The sequence below is a fragment of the Danio aesculapii genome, chromosome 18 (assembly GCF_903798145.1).
Source record: "Danio aesculapii chromosome 18, fDanAes4.1, whole genome shotgun sequence".
In the NCBI taxonomy this organism is placed as follows: domain Eukaryota; kingdom Metazoa; phylum Chordata; class Actinopteri; order Cypriniformes; family Danionidae; genus Danio; species Danio aesculapii.
In genome coordinates, this window is record NC_079452.1 from 41,009,289 (window position 1) to 41,024,892 (window position 15,604).

Genomic DNA, 15,604 nt, shown 5'->3' on the forward strand with positions numbered 1-15,604 from the left:
CAGTAATAATTCTACATAGATTTTGTAGTCCACATCTGATGGAAATTTAATATCCCAAAAGGCCTTGTTGAGAGAATTTATGAATGGACGTGACGTGACGCAACTGATGCGGGTAGTTCATGTGATGATAATAAATGGCATGTGTAGTACGTATCAATTTCATTCATACTTCTCACACTCAAGCACTGAACTACTTATTTAAAATTGCACATATGAACATTGCACATCTGCACATACTTTGAACACACACTGGACACTCTTGAACATTTATACAAATTTTCACACACCCTTGGAATATATCGTTTAGTTCTAGTGTACTCCACAGGTGAGTGGGCTTGACAAACCACCTATAGGATACACTCCTTCCTCTCTTATGCACCAGGCACTTTGTTAGAAACACTTTTATGTTTGTACAGAAAGCCCTTTAGTCTTTAAATAGTTTATATTCACTTTTGTTTTCTATCGCATAACTTCTATCTCTACAAATTTACATTCCTATTGTTATTATTATTGTTGTTGTTGTTGTTGTTATTCTTAAGGTCACGAGTGGATGTGTAAGCATTTCACTGAATATTATACTGTATATGATTCTGTATGTGACAAGTAAATTTGAATTTGAAATTAGCTGAAACAGCACAATTCTTGAGATATTTTTCAGACAACCTAATTGTTTTATGTTCAATCCACTTAAATTTGTTAAGTTAACAATCAATTTGTTTTGAGACACTATGAATGAATTGTGTGGAACCTTGACGGTGTACTATATATGACATATATTTTTTGGTTATCCGTTGGGAAGTAAATTCGAATTCATATATGGTACCTACTCAAGTAGATTTCTGCGATTTCGGACACAACATGGTTTATTTTGATGGACCTTCTATGCTAGTTATTTTGTTTTATTTTTCATTTTATATATATATATATATAATTATTTTTTTTTAATATTATTTTTTATTATTTTTATATTTGGCTTAATTTTATTTTGTATTTTTCAATTTTTTTATTTTATCGTATTTTTTTATTTATTATATTTCATATTTAATTTTTATTTTATTTTATTTACAATTTTATTTTATTTTATTTTTATATTTATTTACCATTGTTTTGCATTATACAAATCACAGAGAACCTCGGATTTTGATGTTCTATTTAATGTATGCAGCATTGGTTTATTTTGATGGACCTTCTCTGTTAGTTATCATCCGTTTGAGACGTTTTTATTTTATTTATTTATTTGTATTTTTATTTACCATTAACTTGCATGATACAAATCACCTCAGATTCAGCTAAAAATCAGTTTTAATGTTCTATCAATGTATATTCAGCAATGGTTTATTTTGATGGACCTTCTCTGTTATTTATCATCCGTTTTAGACATTTTTATTTTATTTATTTATTTTTGCTGCGATTTAAAGTGTTTCATAAAGATCAGTATGAATCCAAACTTGCCTTGTTTGCAGATATTTATTTTTATTTATTTTATTTTTTGCACACACAAAGGTTAAGGCACACTTTCCACTTTGAGGTGCGGTGCTGTGTTTGTAATTGAAATGTTTGATCTGTGGACATCTGAGGAAAAGGCTGTGTTTTATTGTGCACCTTTATCTTTCGTTTTGAAGTGTGATTGTTCCGTTCTGAATGCCATCAGTGCAGGAACAAGACGTTCTGGAGCATGACGGGTTAGAGCTCGCACATCAGCCTGGATGAAGGACGATGACATTTTATAGGCCAATTCTTCAGTGTTTGCTCATCCCACCACTAAGAACATTTGATATTCTCTTTCCAAATTATGCTTTGCATGACTAGTTCAATGTAAACGTGTAGGTTTTTTTAATACTCGTATTATCTATAAGTTCATTATCTATTTAGAAAAGTAATAGCAGATCCAAGCCACTTGATATAAAGTATCATTTATGCTCGCAAACAGTGCGGTATGAGCTAAACACCAGATTTGAATACTTAATGAGTCATTCTGCGGGTGGGTGAGACTATGAATATATTTTTAATGCAGTTCTGCGCCTGGATGAATAATGAAGTTAGAGATTTTTGCTTAATGCTGTTTTTTCTGTGAAATTAAGTGTCAGTGTTTTTCATTGTGCACCCAATATGGATAACTGAATTTGCATAGTGTAGTGTTTAATGTTTAGAGCTTTTACTCAAAGCTACTGGTTTGATTCCCAAAAGGAACAAGTAGTGATTTATCATTGATGTGCCTTTGAGCAGGACACTTAACCTTGGTTGCTCTAGGATGATTGTGGTGCTAGTCTAGCGTGACATGCAGGGTCCAAAATTAATCATCAGTTAAGCATGTGGTGTTAAGAATTATAGCATAATATAACATTGGAAAAATAGACTTTCTTGAGGTTCATTTAAGCAGTTTAAAAAATTTGGAACCCATTAAGGAAATATGTCAGATATAGACTAGTCATTGTTCCAAAAAATGTATTCTTTTCCTTTTCTAAGTTTAAAGTGTATTGTGAGATACAGATTGTACAATGTCAATTTTTGATAAGCCACATTCAAATGTACCTTTTTATTTATTGATATGTGCACAGTGTTTTAGTGGTTAGTACTGTCACCTCACAGCAAGAAGGTTGCTGCTTCGAGTCCCAGCTGGGCCAGTTGGCATTTCTGTTTGCATGTTCTGCCTGTATTGGTGTGGGTTTCCTCTGAGTGCTCTGGTTTCCCCCACAGTCCAAAGACATGCACTATAGATGAATTGGTTGAACAAAATTGGCTGTAGTGTTTGACTGTGTGTGTATGCGAGAGTGCATGTTTTCCAGTGCAGGGTTGCGGCTGGAAGGGCATTCTCTGCGTAAAACATATGGCGGAATAGTTTGTGGTTCATTCTGCTGTGGCGACCCCTGATAAATAAGGGACTAAGTGGAAGGAATATAATTATTTATGTAATTATGTATTTTTGTCCTTTTTTACCCTAATTTGACATAAAATATATAGATAATAGATAAAAAATGAGTTGTAGCATTGTACAGTTTCACCACTGTTCTAAAGTTTGAAGTGAGTTAATGTTTAAAAAGAAGCATTGCATCCTCACTATTGGGCTGATTCATTTTATTTGAACAATACAGTAAAAATTAAAAGTCTTTTAGTCATTCTATTTCAATACTTTTGCTACTATGCGATTTGACTGTAGAGCTACTTGAATTTGATAACTTCTAGAAAGGCCATTGCAGTCATTCTGACTAAACTAAATTGTCATATTTGCATTCAAATCTTCTATTAAAGTATATTTTCATATGATCTTTTTTGTCTTATGTAATTATGTAAAAGGTACTTGACTGGCTCTGAAAATGCATTGCTATTGCTTTGGATCTGACAAGCAGTATGTTGTTTATGAAAGTATAAATGCCAATAAATATGGATTGAAGCTGAATACTTTAGTAGATAAAAACATGCTTTGAATTTTGAAAATAATTGCAGCTTTCTTTCTTTTTTACAGATTTACTTTTAGATTTTATGGGGCCAAGATGCAAATACACAAATAGCTAACGGATACACAACACAAAATGAAAACTATTTTAAAACACATGATTAATTAAACTGTATTTAACATGTTCTAATTGCATTTAATGTTTAGGGTTTTTTTTTTCTTTGAATATAGATTATTATAATTGTGTTTTTGTACTTTCAGAAATGGATACAATCAACTATCCCTAATTAAAGTTTGTATTTTATTATTTGATGGTCTTTTTGGGGTGACACTGTTGCTCAGTGGTTAGAATTGTCACCTTACAGCAAGAAGATTGCTGGTTTGAGTCCCGACTGGGCCAGTTGGCATTTCTGTGTGGAGTTTGTAGGTGTTCCCCATGTTCTCCGGGTGCTCCGGTTTCCCCCACAAGTCCAAAGACATGTGCTACATACTGTTGGTGAATTGAATAAACTTAATTGGCCACAGTTTATGTGTGTAAATAAGAGTGTATGGATGTTTCCCAGTACTGGGTTGCAGCTGGAAGGGTATTTGCTGTGTAAAACATGCTGGATAAGTTGGCTGTTCACCCCTGATGAATAAAGGGACTAAGCCGAAGGAAATTGAATGAATGAATGGTCATTTTGACTAGATGTGTATTGCAAATGTAAACTGGGTAATGTAGTTTTTTATTCTAATTACTCTTACCCAAATCATAATCCCTATTATATCACACATTCAAACAGTATGACTTATATATATATTATATTTATATATATATATATATGACCATTTTTTTTGGGGGGGGGGGGGGGGTCTCTTCTCAATTATCAATGAGTTCCTACATTTCCTTAATAACACAACATTCATGCGATTTGTCTTTCTAATCCCTGATTTTGGACACTTTATAATAACTACACACTATTAATTCAGAATTAGATGAGAATTAGCATATAGTTAATTCATAATTTGTAACGCATTAACTCTACATTAATAGACATTAGTAAGCAGTTTATAAATAAACCTACAAATGCTGTAATCTTGACTTAAAAGTACATGTATAATGTGCTTAATTATTGTGTTTGCCGCTCAACTATTACTACTGTATGTACCTGAATAATATGATGTATAAATGTTTATTTAAATAGTTTATTAATTATTTACTTACACATTCTGAATGATCTTTAAAAACCACCAACTATTTTTTAAATGACTGGTTTGTAAATAATGCAATATACAATTTAGTAATGAAAAATGAACCAACAAAATATGAAAATACAATCATAAAGCACATTATGTGTGCGCTTGTGTCAAGGATAGAGCATTTTTTCATGCATTTATAAACTGCTTTCTAACATCTATTAATGTAAAGTTAATGCTTAACAAATTATCAATTAACTAAATAAATGATTCATAGTGTGTTATAATAAAGTGTTAGCCTGATTTTATCTGTTCTCCACTTTCAAGCTGTGAGTTTTCGGATAATACGCTGCATGAATCACACAGACAACACACATCCAAAGTCCTGACCCTTTACTTTACCATACAGTCATGCCGATGTTTACTGACATTGGATGAAACGGCAGCCACACTGCAGCGCCGGTTCCTGTCAGGTGGACGCATGCAAGTAATCAGAACATAAAACCTGCTAAATGACAGCGTGTGGTCTGTGGGCTTTGTAGCACTCAACGTGACACTCGGGTCTGAGCTGTAACAAATAGGGCTATTATTTAGCTATCAATTCTCAGGAGCTGATGTCAGCTCATTTCAGGATCCTGTGCCACCATCAGTATTGGGGAGAGACAGGTACTCGTTGATCATGTCAGGATGTCTTATACATGCTGCGCGTGGTCACTAATGTAGAGACCAATGCGACAAAGAAGCCTGTCTGAACTATACTGGGCCTGCTTTGTTTGTGTCTTCACCAATTCTTGACGGACTGGACAAAACAAATTCTACTGTATGTTCATTGTTGATTTTGACATTTTTTCAAGTTTATGTAGAGGTGATCACTAGAATAGTATCTACAGTTGAAGTCAGAATTATTAGCCCTTTTCCCCAAATATTTCCTAAATGATGTTTAACAGAGCAAGGAATTTTTCACAGTATTTCCTATAATATTTTTTCCTTCTGGAGAAAGTCTTATTTGTTTTATTTCGGCTATAATAAAAGCAGTTTTAATTTATTTTATAATCATTTCAAGGTCAATCTTATTAGCCCTTTTAAGCAATATTTTTTTCTTACGATTGTCTATAGAATAAACCATTGTTATTCGATGATTTGCCTTATTACCATAACTTGCCTAATTAACATAGTTAAGCCTTTAAATTGCACTTTTAGCTGAATACTATTATAGTTATTAAAACTATTATGTTTAGAAATGTGTTGAAAAGAATCTCCTGAATCTTACATTAAACAAAAATTGGTGGAAACAAGGGCGTAGGTTTGCACTTGACGTTGGTGGGGATGGGTGATTATATTTATTTATATATATATATATACATACATATATGGTATATATATATAAATATATATATATATATATATATATATATATATATATATATATATATATATATACCATATATGTATTCATCTGGCACTGGCAACCTTTAAAATGAAATGCCTTTAGATATTGCTTAGATTTTTTTTATTTGAGCATTGTGAGTAAATCACTTGGAAAGCATCTTTGTTCCCCTATACCAGGGGTAGGAAACCTATGGCTTACGAGCCACATGTGGCTCTTTGACCAAAATATGTGGCTCTCCAGCCGTTTCCCTTCAATAAAAAATTTAAACTGTCACAAAAAATCAGTTTCCTATTGAAAATAAAATTGAAATGACCTTTTTATTGTATATTTTTACAGAAAAATGAATAAGAACAAAAGAAATAAAAGATTTTAACCAATGCGCGTGTGCGGCGCTATGGATTAACTTGAATCACGACACCAATAAAGGGCATGCCACTTACATTTCTATGGTAACCTTGCGCCATAAAATTCAAACAAAATGTTCATGAGTGGTGAAAAGAAAGCAATTCTATAAATTGTCCTTTATTAATGCATGGACTTGCTCAACATGTGATGCTTCATATATATATATCCAATGGCTCTTTAAAAAAATGCATTTGCCAAAAAAAATCCGAAATGGCTCTTTGCTGAAAAAAGGTTCATGACCCCTGCCCCGTAATGATGCTCAGTTTGAACTTAAGCATATTGTCTTGACCATGTCTACATTTAACCTTTGTGTGGTGTTCAAATTTATAACTCAGCCAGTATTCATGGTTCTGGTGGAACTGCTCCATTTTTGGGTCAATTCAACAAAATACTTTTCATACCGTTCGTCCTAATTTGAAGCAAAAAATAAATAAATAAAATGAAGCCTAGTATTTTCCATTTACCCTTGTTAGCTTTCATACTTGAATGAAAGTGCTACTCGTTTTTTGCTCTATCAGCCCTATTGCCCCAACACATGAGGGGCAGATTTTATTGTGGAACGGGATGTGGGTCCACACATAAATTTTGACACTTATTTTAACCTTGGGTCTATTGGACCCAAACATCCTCTGTGTAATGTAAATGTGTAGGGGGGTGTACAATGTGTGGTCATTGAAAATGTATTCTTATTTATGTTTTTCATTGAAAATGAGCCAAGGCCAATCAGTATTATAATGACTACATTTTCATTCATTCATTTTTCTTCGGCTTAGTCCCTTATTTATCAGGGCTCGCCACAGTGAAATGAACCGCCAACTATTCCAGCATATGTTTTATGCAGTTGATGCCCTTTCAGCTACCATACAAGGGTTAAATGCTTTAAGTTGTTGCCACATTATTGCCCATTATAAATGCATTGACTAGTAGAATATGTGTACCTAATAAAGTGGCCTCTGTCTGTACACAGTATATTTGGATTTCTTTGCTGCTGACTCAAGTACAGTTGAGTTTGCGTCTATATTTCATACAGGATCTTAATCCACTCTTCTGAATGTTTGGCTGTGTTCCCCTGGAGAGCCTGGTCATTAATTTCACGCCTCTCAGGAAAATTGTAAATGAAATGTTGAGTTGTCATAAATGGGTTTCTTTATATAACGGAGGTGCACAGGTTTCAAAGCTCATTTATCTTTTGGTATACAGTAGCATGAGACAGTTTGTGTGAAGTGTTGAGCATTGTGATATGCATACTAATGATAAAATGCTTTAAAGTCCTTCCTTTTTTGTTGGCTAGTGTTATAGAGAGATGGAGATTTCTTATTGTCTGGAAATGAAATGATTTTCCTGCATTTTTATTTGTGCCTGTTTATCTTTGTCTCTTCTCCAGATTTGGACCTTCGGTATTTCTGGAGCTGGAGTTCTTTTGAGGATTATCTGATGTTTTGCTTCGCCTTTACACTGCTGTGCGCTTTCATAACGTTCCTCTTTTTGGATTGGCTGCTGTTTGTGGAGGCCCTGGGCTCTCTGGCTGTAATGTTTGAAGCCATGTTGGGTCTTCCTCAGCTGCTGCAGAACTACAACCACCGCTCCACTCGAGGCATGAGGTAAACAAAGCCTATATACTGCTATTTATTTTTCATTAAATTGCCTGATTTGGATTGCTAATTTGCCTAATTTTGCATTTAAAAAACTATACAGTAACATGCTTTATGTCAGACTAAATTGGAAGTAAAGTTTGCTGTAAATATTAGGGATGCACAATATAATAATGTGCAGTTGTATGTTGTCATGATTGTAGTTTTTATTAATAGTTTTAGTAATTTCTAGGTACATGGAATCTGCGCACGCAGATTTTTAGGCCATCATTGAGTCTATTTATTTACTTGTGTAAATGTGTGTTAACGTATATTTATTCAGCTTTTAAATTATTTCCAGTATTATTATTATTAACGAATATGAAAATGTTTATATGATTTAATTACAGTACAGTTTGTAAAGTAATATGTTCTGTCTTTTGGTAGATATATTATATGAGAGACTTTACTCCCTAAATTTGCACATTTTTACAAAATTCTGTGAAAAAATTGCTAAAAAAGTCTACAGATTCTGTCTGGCACTAGTCATTTCCTATGTTTATTTGAAAGTTTTGTTGTAATCAATGTTTTTTTTTTTTATTACAGTTGCAATCAGAATTATTACCCACTTTTGATTTTTTTTTTTCTTTTATTAAATATTTCCCAAAGTATGTTTAACAGAGCAAGGACATTTTTACAGTATGTCTGATAATATTTTTTCTTCTGGAGAAAGTCTTATTTGTGTTATATAGCTATAAGTAAATTTTTTTCAATAGTCTACAGAATAAACCATCGTTATACAATAACTTGCCCAGTTAACCTAAGCTTTAAATTGTCAAAAAACACTGTATAGAAGTGTTTTTAAAAATATCTAGTCAAATATTCTTTACTGTCACCATGGAAAACATAAAATAAATCAGTTATTAGAAATTAGTTATTAAAACTATTATGTTTAGAGATGTGTTGAAAAAAATCTTCTCTCCGTTAAACAGAAATTGGGGAAAAAATAAACAATGGGGCTAATAATTCAGGGGGGTTAATAATTCTAATTGCAACTGTAGCTGTAGTTTAAATTTAAAATAAATGAAAATAAAAAATACTTTCTGTGCAACTATCTAAAATTATAATAGAGTAAAAATAAACATTTTATTCAAGCTGATATTAATATTATATGAATATTAGATCCAGAGAAACTGATAATTTTATTGCAATCTCACATATACTGTGTATGTGTGTACATATATATATATATATATATATATATATATATATATATATATATATATATATATATATATATATATATATATATATATATATATATATATATATATATATATATATATATATATATATATATATATATATATATATTTTTTTTTTTTTTTTTTTTTTTTTTTTTTTTTTTTTTTTTTTTTCTCACATATATAGCATTTTTTCTTTTTTAAATATTGCCCACGGATAATCAACAGGCCAAGGAATTCTTCACAACATTTCCTATTTCTTTTCTTATGGAGAAAGTCTTGTTTGTTCTATTTTGACTACAAAAAAGCAGTTTTTTAAAACCATTTAAGGTCAATATTATTAGTCCTCTTAAACAATACTTTTTTGATTGTCTACAGAACAAACCATCATTATAAAATGACTTGCCTAATTACCATAACTTGCCTAATTAACCTAGTTAAGCCTTTAAATTACACTTTACTTACTAGTGTCTTGAAAAATTATCTAGTAAAATATTATGTGCTGTCATCATGGCAAAGATAAAAGATATCAGTTATAAATTATTAGTTATTAAAACTATTATGTTTAGAAACGTGTTGGAAAAATATTTCCATTAAAAAGAAATTGGGGGAAAAATATACAGGGTGGCTTATAATTCAGGAGGGCTAGTAAATCTGACTTCAACTGTATATATCTTTTTTTTTAAACCTCAGTCTGAATTAAAACGTTGCTTCTTTATTTCTTAAACAACCATGTTGGAAGGCCTCGCCCATGTTCCAGCAATACACTGATTCACTGGCCTCACACTTTAAAAGGAGGCTTTATTTTTACAGTTGAATTGACCACCAATTGACCTGAACCCAAAATATCTTGAGATGTGTTCAAGAGTGGTTCAGTCAATGCTATAAGTCTTTGCTTACTTAAATCCAAATAACTACTTTTTTAGACTAGAGAGCAGACGTTGAGTATGTTTACATGGACACCAATAAACTGATTTTAATATAATTAAGACAATACTCTGATTAGGAGTCTACCATGTAAACAGCGATTTTTGATTACCTTAATTTGACTTAAGTCATAATCAAACTAAACAGAAATCGAATTAGGACATGTAGAGTATGCTGATTTTAGTCGCATTATTGAAGTGCAGTATAGACATGTAAACACCACAATCAAACTATTACTGTTTTGTAGGATTTTCCCCACTTTTTGCGACAAGATAGTCTGTACACACATGGCTGTTTGACACTATTCTCTGCACCTACTGTGTCAGTAAAGGACCACAGACACCTACATTGCGAAATTCTGAGGGTTTTTTCCCATACGTGTGCGGTATCAAGTCCCATTAAAATTACACTCTTCCAGCAGTTCATACTCGCATAAAATATCTCGTTTGTCATGGGGGCATGCATGAAATGTTCCTGAATGAAAGCGAAAGTGCCAAACTGCAGTTAAGGTCGACAAATTAAAAATGAAACACCCAAAATAACATGAAACTCTGGAGGAAATATGGATAGCGTCGTTGATCAGGAAAGGAACATACAAAAACAACTCATGTAAACACCTTAATCATATTATTGTTTTGTTCAGATTAAGGCAAATAATTCGATTACTGATGTCCATGTAAACGTAGTCACTGTCTATTTATTACAATATATTTTTGCCCATGTTGAGCAATCACAACTTCACCCCCGTCTTTGCATGTTAAGTTCCACGTATCACCCAAAACACCTATCCCAATCTCTCGTGGCAGTTTTTGCTCATCGATTGCCATAACACAAGTAGAAGGAGGGAAGGTTAAATTCACACAGAGTGCTTGTTTGCAAGACATGCCTAACCCGAGACATCACTCATTACAGGCGCATCATGACGATAATTAATATTAGACAGCTAATGAGCTTGTTAATTGATGTTACAGCCCACTCTGCTCAAATCTGAAGACTCGATAAAACAAAGTTGACCTTAGTGGTACTTTCTGAAACAAAAAAAAGCCTGAAATGGGAGCCAGAGAGAATTTAGAGTAAAGCTAATATCTTTAGCCCCGGGCTTCAGTCAGCATAATAATCACAGCTCAATATCAGCTTCACTTCAGCTGAAGCCAGCTCTTTTTATTTAAAAAAAAAAAAGAGAAAAAGCCCTTCATCTCATGGTCTGCTCCAGAGAACTCAGTGTGACACACGCTCCGGGCTCGTCTTTATGAGCCAAATTAAACATTGTGAGCACAGTTTAGGCCAAGAGAGGGAAAATGGGAGCTAATGTAAATGGCATTTCTGCCGGAAATCCATCTTTTCTGAACACAATGAATGTGTCACTGCCATCGTGTGTAGTGTGTAATGCATTTGCCCTTGATGTGATTTCAGAGTGTCCGCAGGCATCGGTGGCCCTCGACCGATCACAGCACTGACATCTGTGTTTCTTTGCCTATGTGTGTGAATATATTGTCGCCAAAGCCTTTGGAGACTGTATTTCAAATAGCCGTCCTTCAAAATCTATGAGTCTAGATATCTTTCACTAAGACAGCATGCCAGTGTTTGTGTGCCTACAGGTTATTGTGTATATACATCAGCATATACATACACTCACCGGCCACTTTATTAGGTACACCTCTCCAACTGCTTGTTACCGCAAATTTCTCAGCCAATCACATGGCAACAACTCAATGCATTTAGGCATGTAGAAAGGGTCAAGACGATCTGCTGCAGTTCAAACTGAGCATCAGAATGGGGAAGAAAGGTGATTTAAGTGACTTTGAAAGTGACATGGTTATTGGTACCAGACAGGCTAGTCCGAGTATTTCAGAAACTGCTGATCTACTGGAATTTTCACGCACAACCATCTGTAGGGTTTACAGAGAATGGTCCGAAGAAGAGAAAATATCCAGTAAACAGGAAACTGAGGGTACAATTCGCATGGGCTCACCAAAGTTGGACAAAAGAAGATTAGTAAAACATTGCCTGGTCTGAAAAGTCTCTATTTCTGCTGCGACATTCGGATGGTGGGGTCAGAATTTGGAGCATGGATCCATCCTGCCTTATATTAATGGTTCAGGCTGGTGGTGGTAGTGTGATGTTGTGGGGGATATTTTCTTGGCACACTTTGGGCCCATTAGTACCAATTGTGCATCGTGTCAACACCACAGCCTACCTGAGTATTATTGGTGATCATGTCCAACTCTTTATGACCACAGTGTACCCATCTTCAGCCATGTCATAAAGCGCCAATCATCTTAGACTGGGTTCTTGAACATGACAATGGGTTCACTGTACTTAAATGGCCTCCCCAGTCACCAGAACTCAATTCAGTTGAGCACCTTTGGGATGTGCAGCTGACAAATCTGCAGCAACTGCGTGATGCTATCATGTCAATATGGACCAAAATCTCTGAGAAATATTTCTTTGTTGAATCTATGCCAAGAAGGATTAAGGCAGTACAAAAGGGGGTCCAACCCGGTACTAGTAAGGTATACCGAATAAAGTGGCCGGTGAGTGTATAAATATCTAATGAACCACAAGGCTGCACTTTTTATTCACTAAAATGATTAAATGCACCATACTAGACACCAATATTAGAAGAAGAACTCACCCACAAATTATAACTCTGTCAGCATTTATTCATCCCGAAATAAAACATGCATTGTGCTAGCATTGACAGAATTGGTTTCGATCTGCTAAAGTCTACAAGATCTTCAGTGGGTGGAAAAAAGGGGGGTTTTGAATAATTGAGAAATTACAGAGTTATCGTTTGACTTCAGGGCACTCTAAATGTAATTAACAGGCTTAATAGACCACTTCTCTACCTAGTGAGCAAGATACAATAGGCAGTGTCTTAGATCTGAACGAAACTCAATTCATAATTTAACCCTTGGATTGAGTTCTTAATGAGGTTATTATTAAATGCACCAGTTCAGACAGAGGAGAAAAGTAATACAAGCTGTTGGTGTTACACTGCAAGAAGTGTTAATATGTGCTGCAATCTGCTCTGATTTGTATGTATATGTACTTTTTGGGGTATTTTTGCTGTCAGACAAAGTCAAATCAGTGACCCAAGGTTGTACGATGGTGTCTACGTTAGCAGTTCTTAATGTTGTGTGTTTGTGCTGCTGTGCCCTTGTAGAGAGAGTTTTATGAGGTATCATGATACACATCAGTACCTTCACCAATGACATGTGCGGCATTGTCTTTAACAAGACCGACCATCCATTCCCCCCTGCAGTCCTTAATGTGGGTCAGTGAATCTGGGAGGGTCCAGCACTGTGCCCTTGAGCCAGACGGTTATTGAACCTGAAGGATTTAAATGGTACCACACCAATCTTGATGACCTTGTTTGAACTTCGGTGATCCTGCTTTCACTTGTGCTGCTGGTTAAATTCGTGTTGCTCCAGTGGAGAGACTGGGATGAAGTGAGAAGTGTGTGTCTCAGACTGTGACTGACATTAATGGACCAGGTATCCAGTGACACACTCACTCTCCCATGAGGCTTTGCCCCATGTTTTCAGACCCTCAGAAATCTTGACAGGGGCTTTTTTGTGAGTTAACATTGGTATTTATACACAAAATGACTCCTAATCTTTATGTTTCAGCCTGAGGGGTCTGTTGATGCATGTTAGCAAAACTAGCTCAACCTATTTACTGTATCCCTTAAGCTGTATCTGACAGCCATATTAAGTACGATTTTTTTCTATTCTATTCTATTCTATTCTATTCTATTCTATATATTTGTATTATTAGATAATCTAAAAGTTTGCGTAAATTATTTTGTTGCTTGTTAGGGATCGAGCACCGGAACGATGCGTTATTGGAATTGCTCCGTTTCTTATTATTGTTCTTTTCTGGAACAAATGACGATTTTGAGGGTCTAAAAATGCCCGAAAACTCACAAAACCCTGCACACATCCCAGAAATGCGAAAATGTATGTTTGTTATAGGTTTCGGAAGTGGGTGTGGCAAAATGACTCGACAGCGCCAACTATGCACATTAGACGGACTGGCCCCCGAGCTACGTTTCACGCACACGTACAAAAATTGGCACACATGTCAAACATGCCAATACCTACAAAAAAGTCTCATGGAACGAAATCTCAAACCCAACAAGAAGTCGGATATTTTTTACTTTCTGTCGTTTTCGCCATTTCCAGGCGTTCTATTTTAACAAACTCCTCCTAGGAATTGAATCTGACCAACAACAAAATTGGTAATTGTCATCTAAAGGCCTTGGCGACGTTAAATTGCATAGATCTAGAGTTTTCGTTGGAGGGCATGTCCGTTGCAGCCTCGCAAACTTTGATTCGCCACGAAACAGGAAGTTGTTATAACTCAGACATGCATCGTCCGATCTGCCTCAAAATTCACACATTTGATAACAGTCTTGACCTGAACACGTTTACATGCAAATATCTAGTTACAGTTATAGAGCCACCTGCTGACAGAAGGAAGTTTGGCTTTTAACTCAGCCACACAATGTCTGACCTGCCTGAAAATTCATGTTCGATAACATTTCTCTCCTGGAGGCATCTACATGCCAATATTGAGTCACATTCATAGCGCCACCTGCTGACAGAAGGAATTTTGGCATAAATCTGTGTTTTTTTTATATAGATCAGCTTAAATTATTATTGTTTGCTGTTCTCTGTCATCCTGAGGCCATCAGGTGGCGGTAAGCCCGGGTGCGAGGTCCCTTTCATCACTGCTTGCAGCTTTATTTATAATTATTTTTCTGCTGGTTGTGCATTACATCACAATTACAACGATTAAATTATCTTCAAAATGTGATAAAAAAGGAATCAAGTGACTTTTTAGACTGTTAATTAATTGAAATCGCCTTATGTACTATACTCACATTACACAATGAGAACCAAGCTGTTGTCTTTCACCTCATGTCTCTCACTTCTCCCATTTCAGACACCTCCACAGGAGCTCTAAAATCTTTTCAAAAGTTAACAACAAAAAAAGTTTGCAGCACTCAGCTCAAATGTCAGCTGAACCCAGTTTCAGGGGTCTGGGCTCCATGCTAAGTCAAGAGCGTAGTTAGCATCAGGATCCTGCTGCGTTGATGAAGCCGAGTGCGCTGTAATCTGTCTCCCTAACAAGCAGGGACATGCAGCCAGATTCTCCCATGAGACGAGCTTCACCATGGGCCTCGCTGCTCACACAGAGCCCTGATCGGCCCTGATTACCCCTGGGAGTTTCGCACTCATCGGAAACGTTTCCAGTATTTATAAAAATAAGGAAGCAGTGGATGTAACTTAGCTGTACGGGGTGTCTGGGGAACGGAAAGTGTCTTCTCTAGCGTAAATGCAGTTCTGATTTGTTGTTGCTTTTGTTATGACAACTGGTGGGAGCTATTTGTCTTTCTGTGGTCTGCTTGTGCATGTGATCTACCTTATATTTGCTTCCAATGGTGCTCGGTGATACACCCAGGTGGCAAAAAGACATTTATCATAGCTAG

The 15,604-nt window shown here is 35.1% G+C and overlaps 1 protein-coding gene across 1 annotated transcript in view; it reads left to right on the forward strand.

Moving 5' to 3' along the window:
• Positions 1-15,604, forward strand: part of si:dkey-246g23.2 (solute carrier family 66 member 2) — a 70,863-nt gene that overhangs the window by 42,015 nt on the left and 13,244 nt on the right. Inside the window, exon 6 of the mRNA XM_056478060.1 lies at positions 7,750-7,966. Coding sequence (XP_056334035.1) covers positions 7,750-7,966 — 217 coding nt within the window. The remainder of the gene's footprint in view (positions 1-7,749; positions 7,967-15,604) is intronic.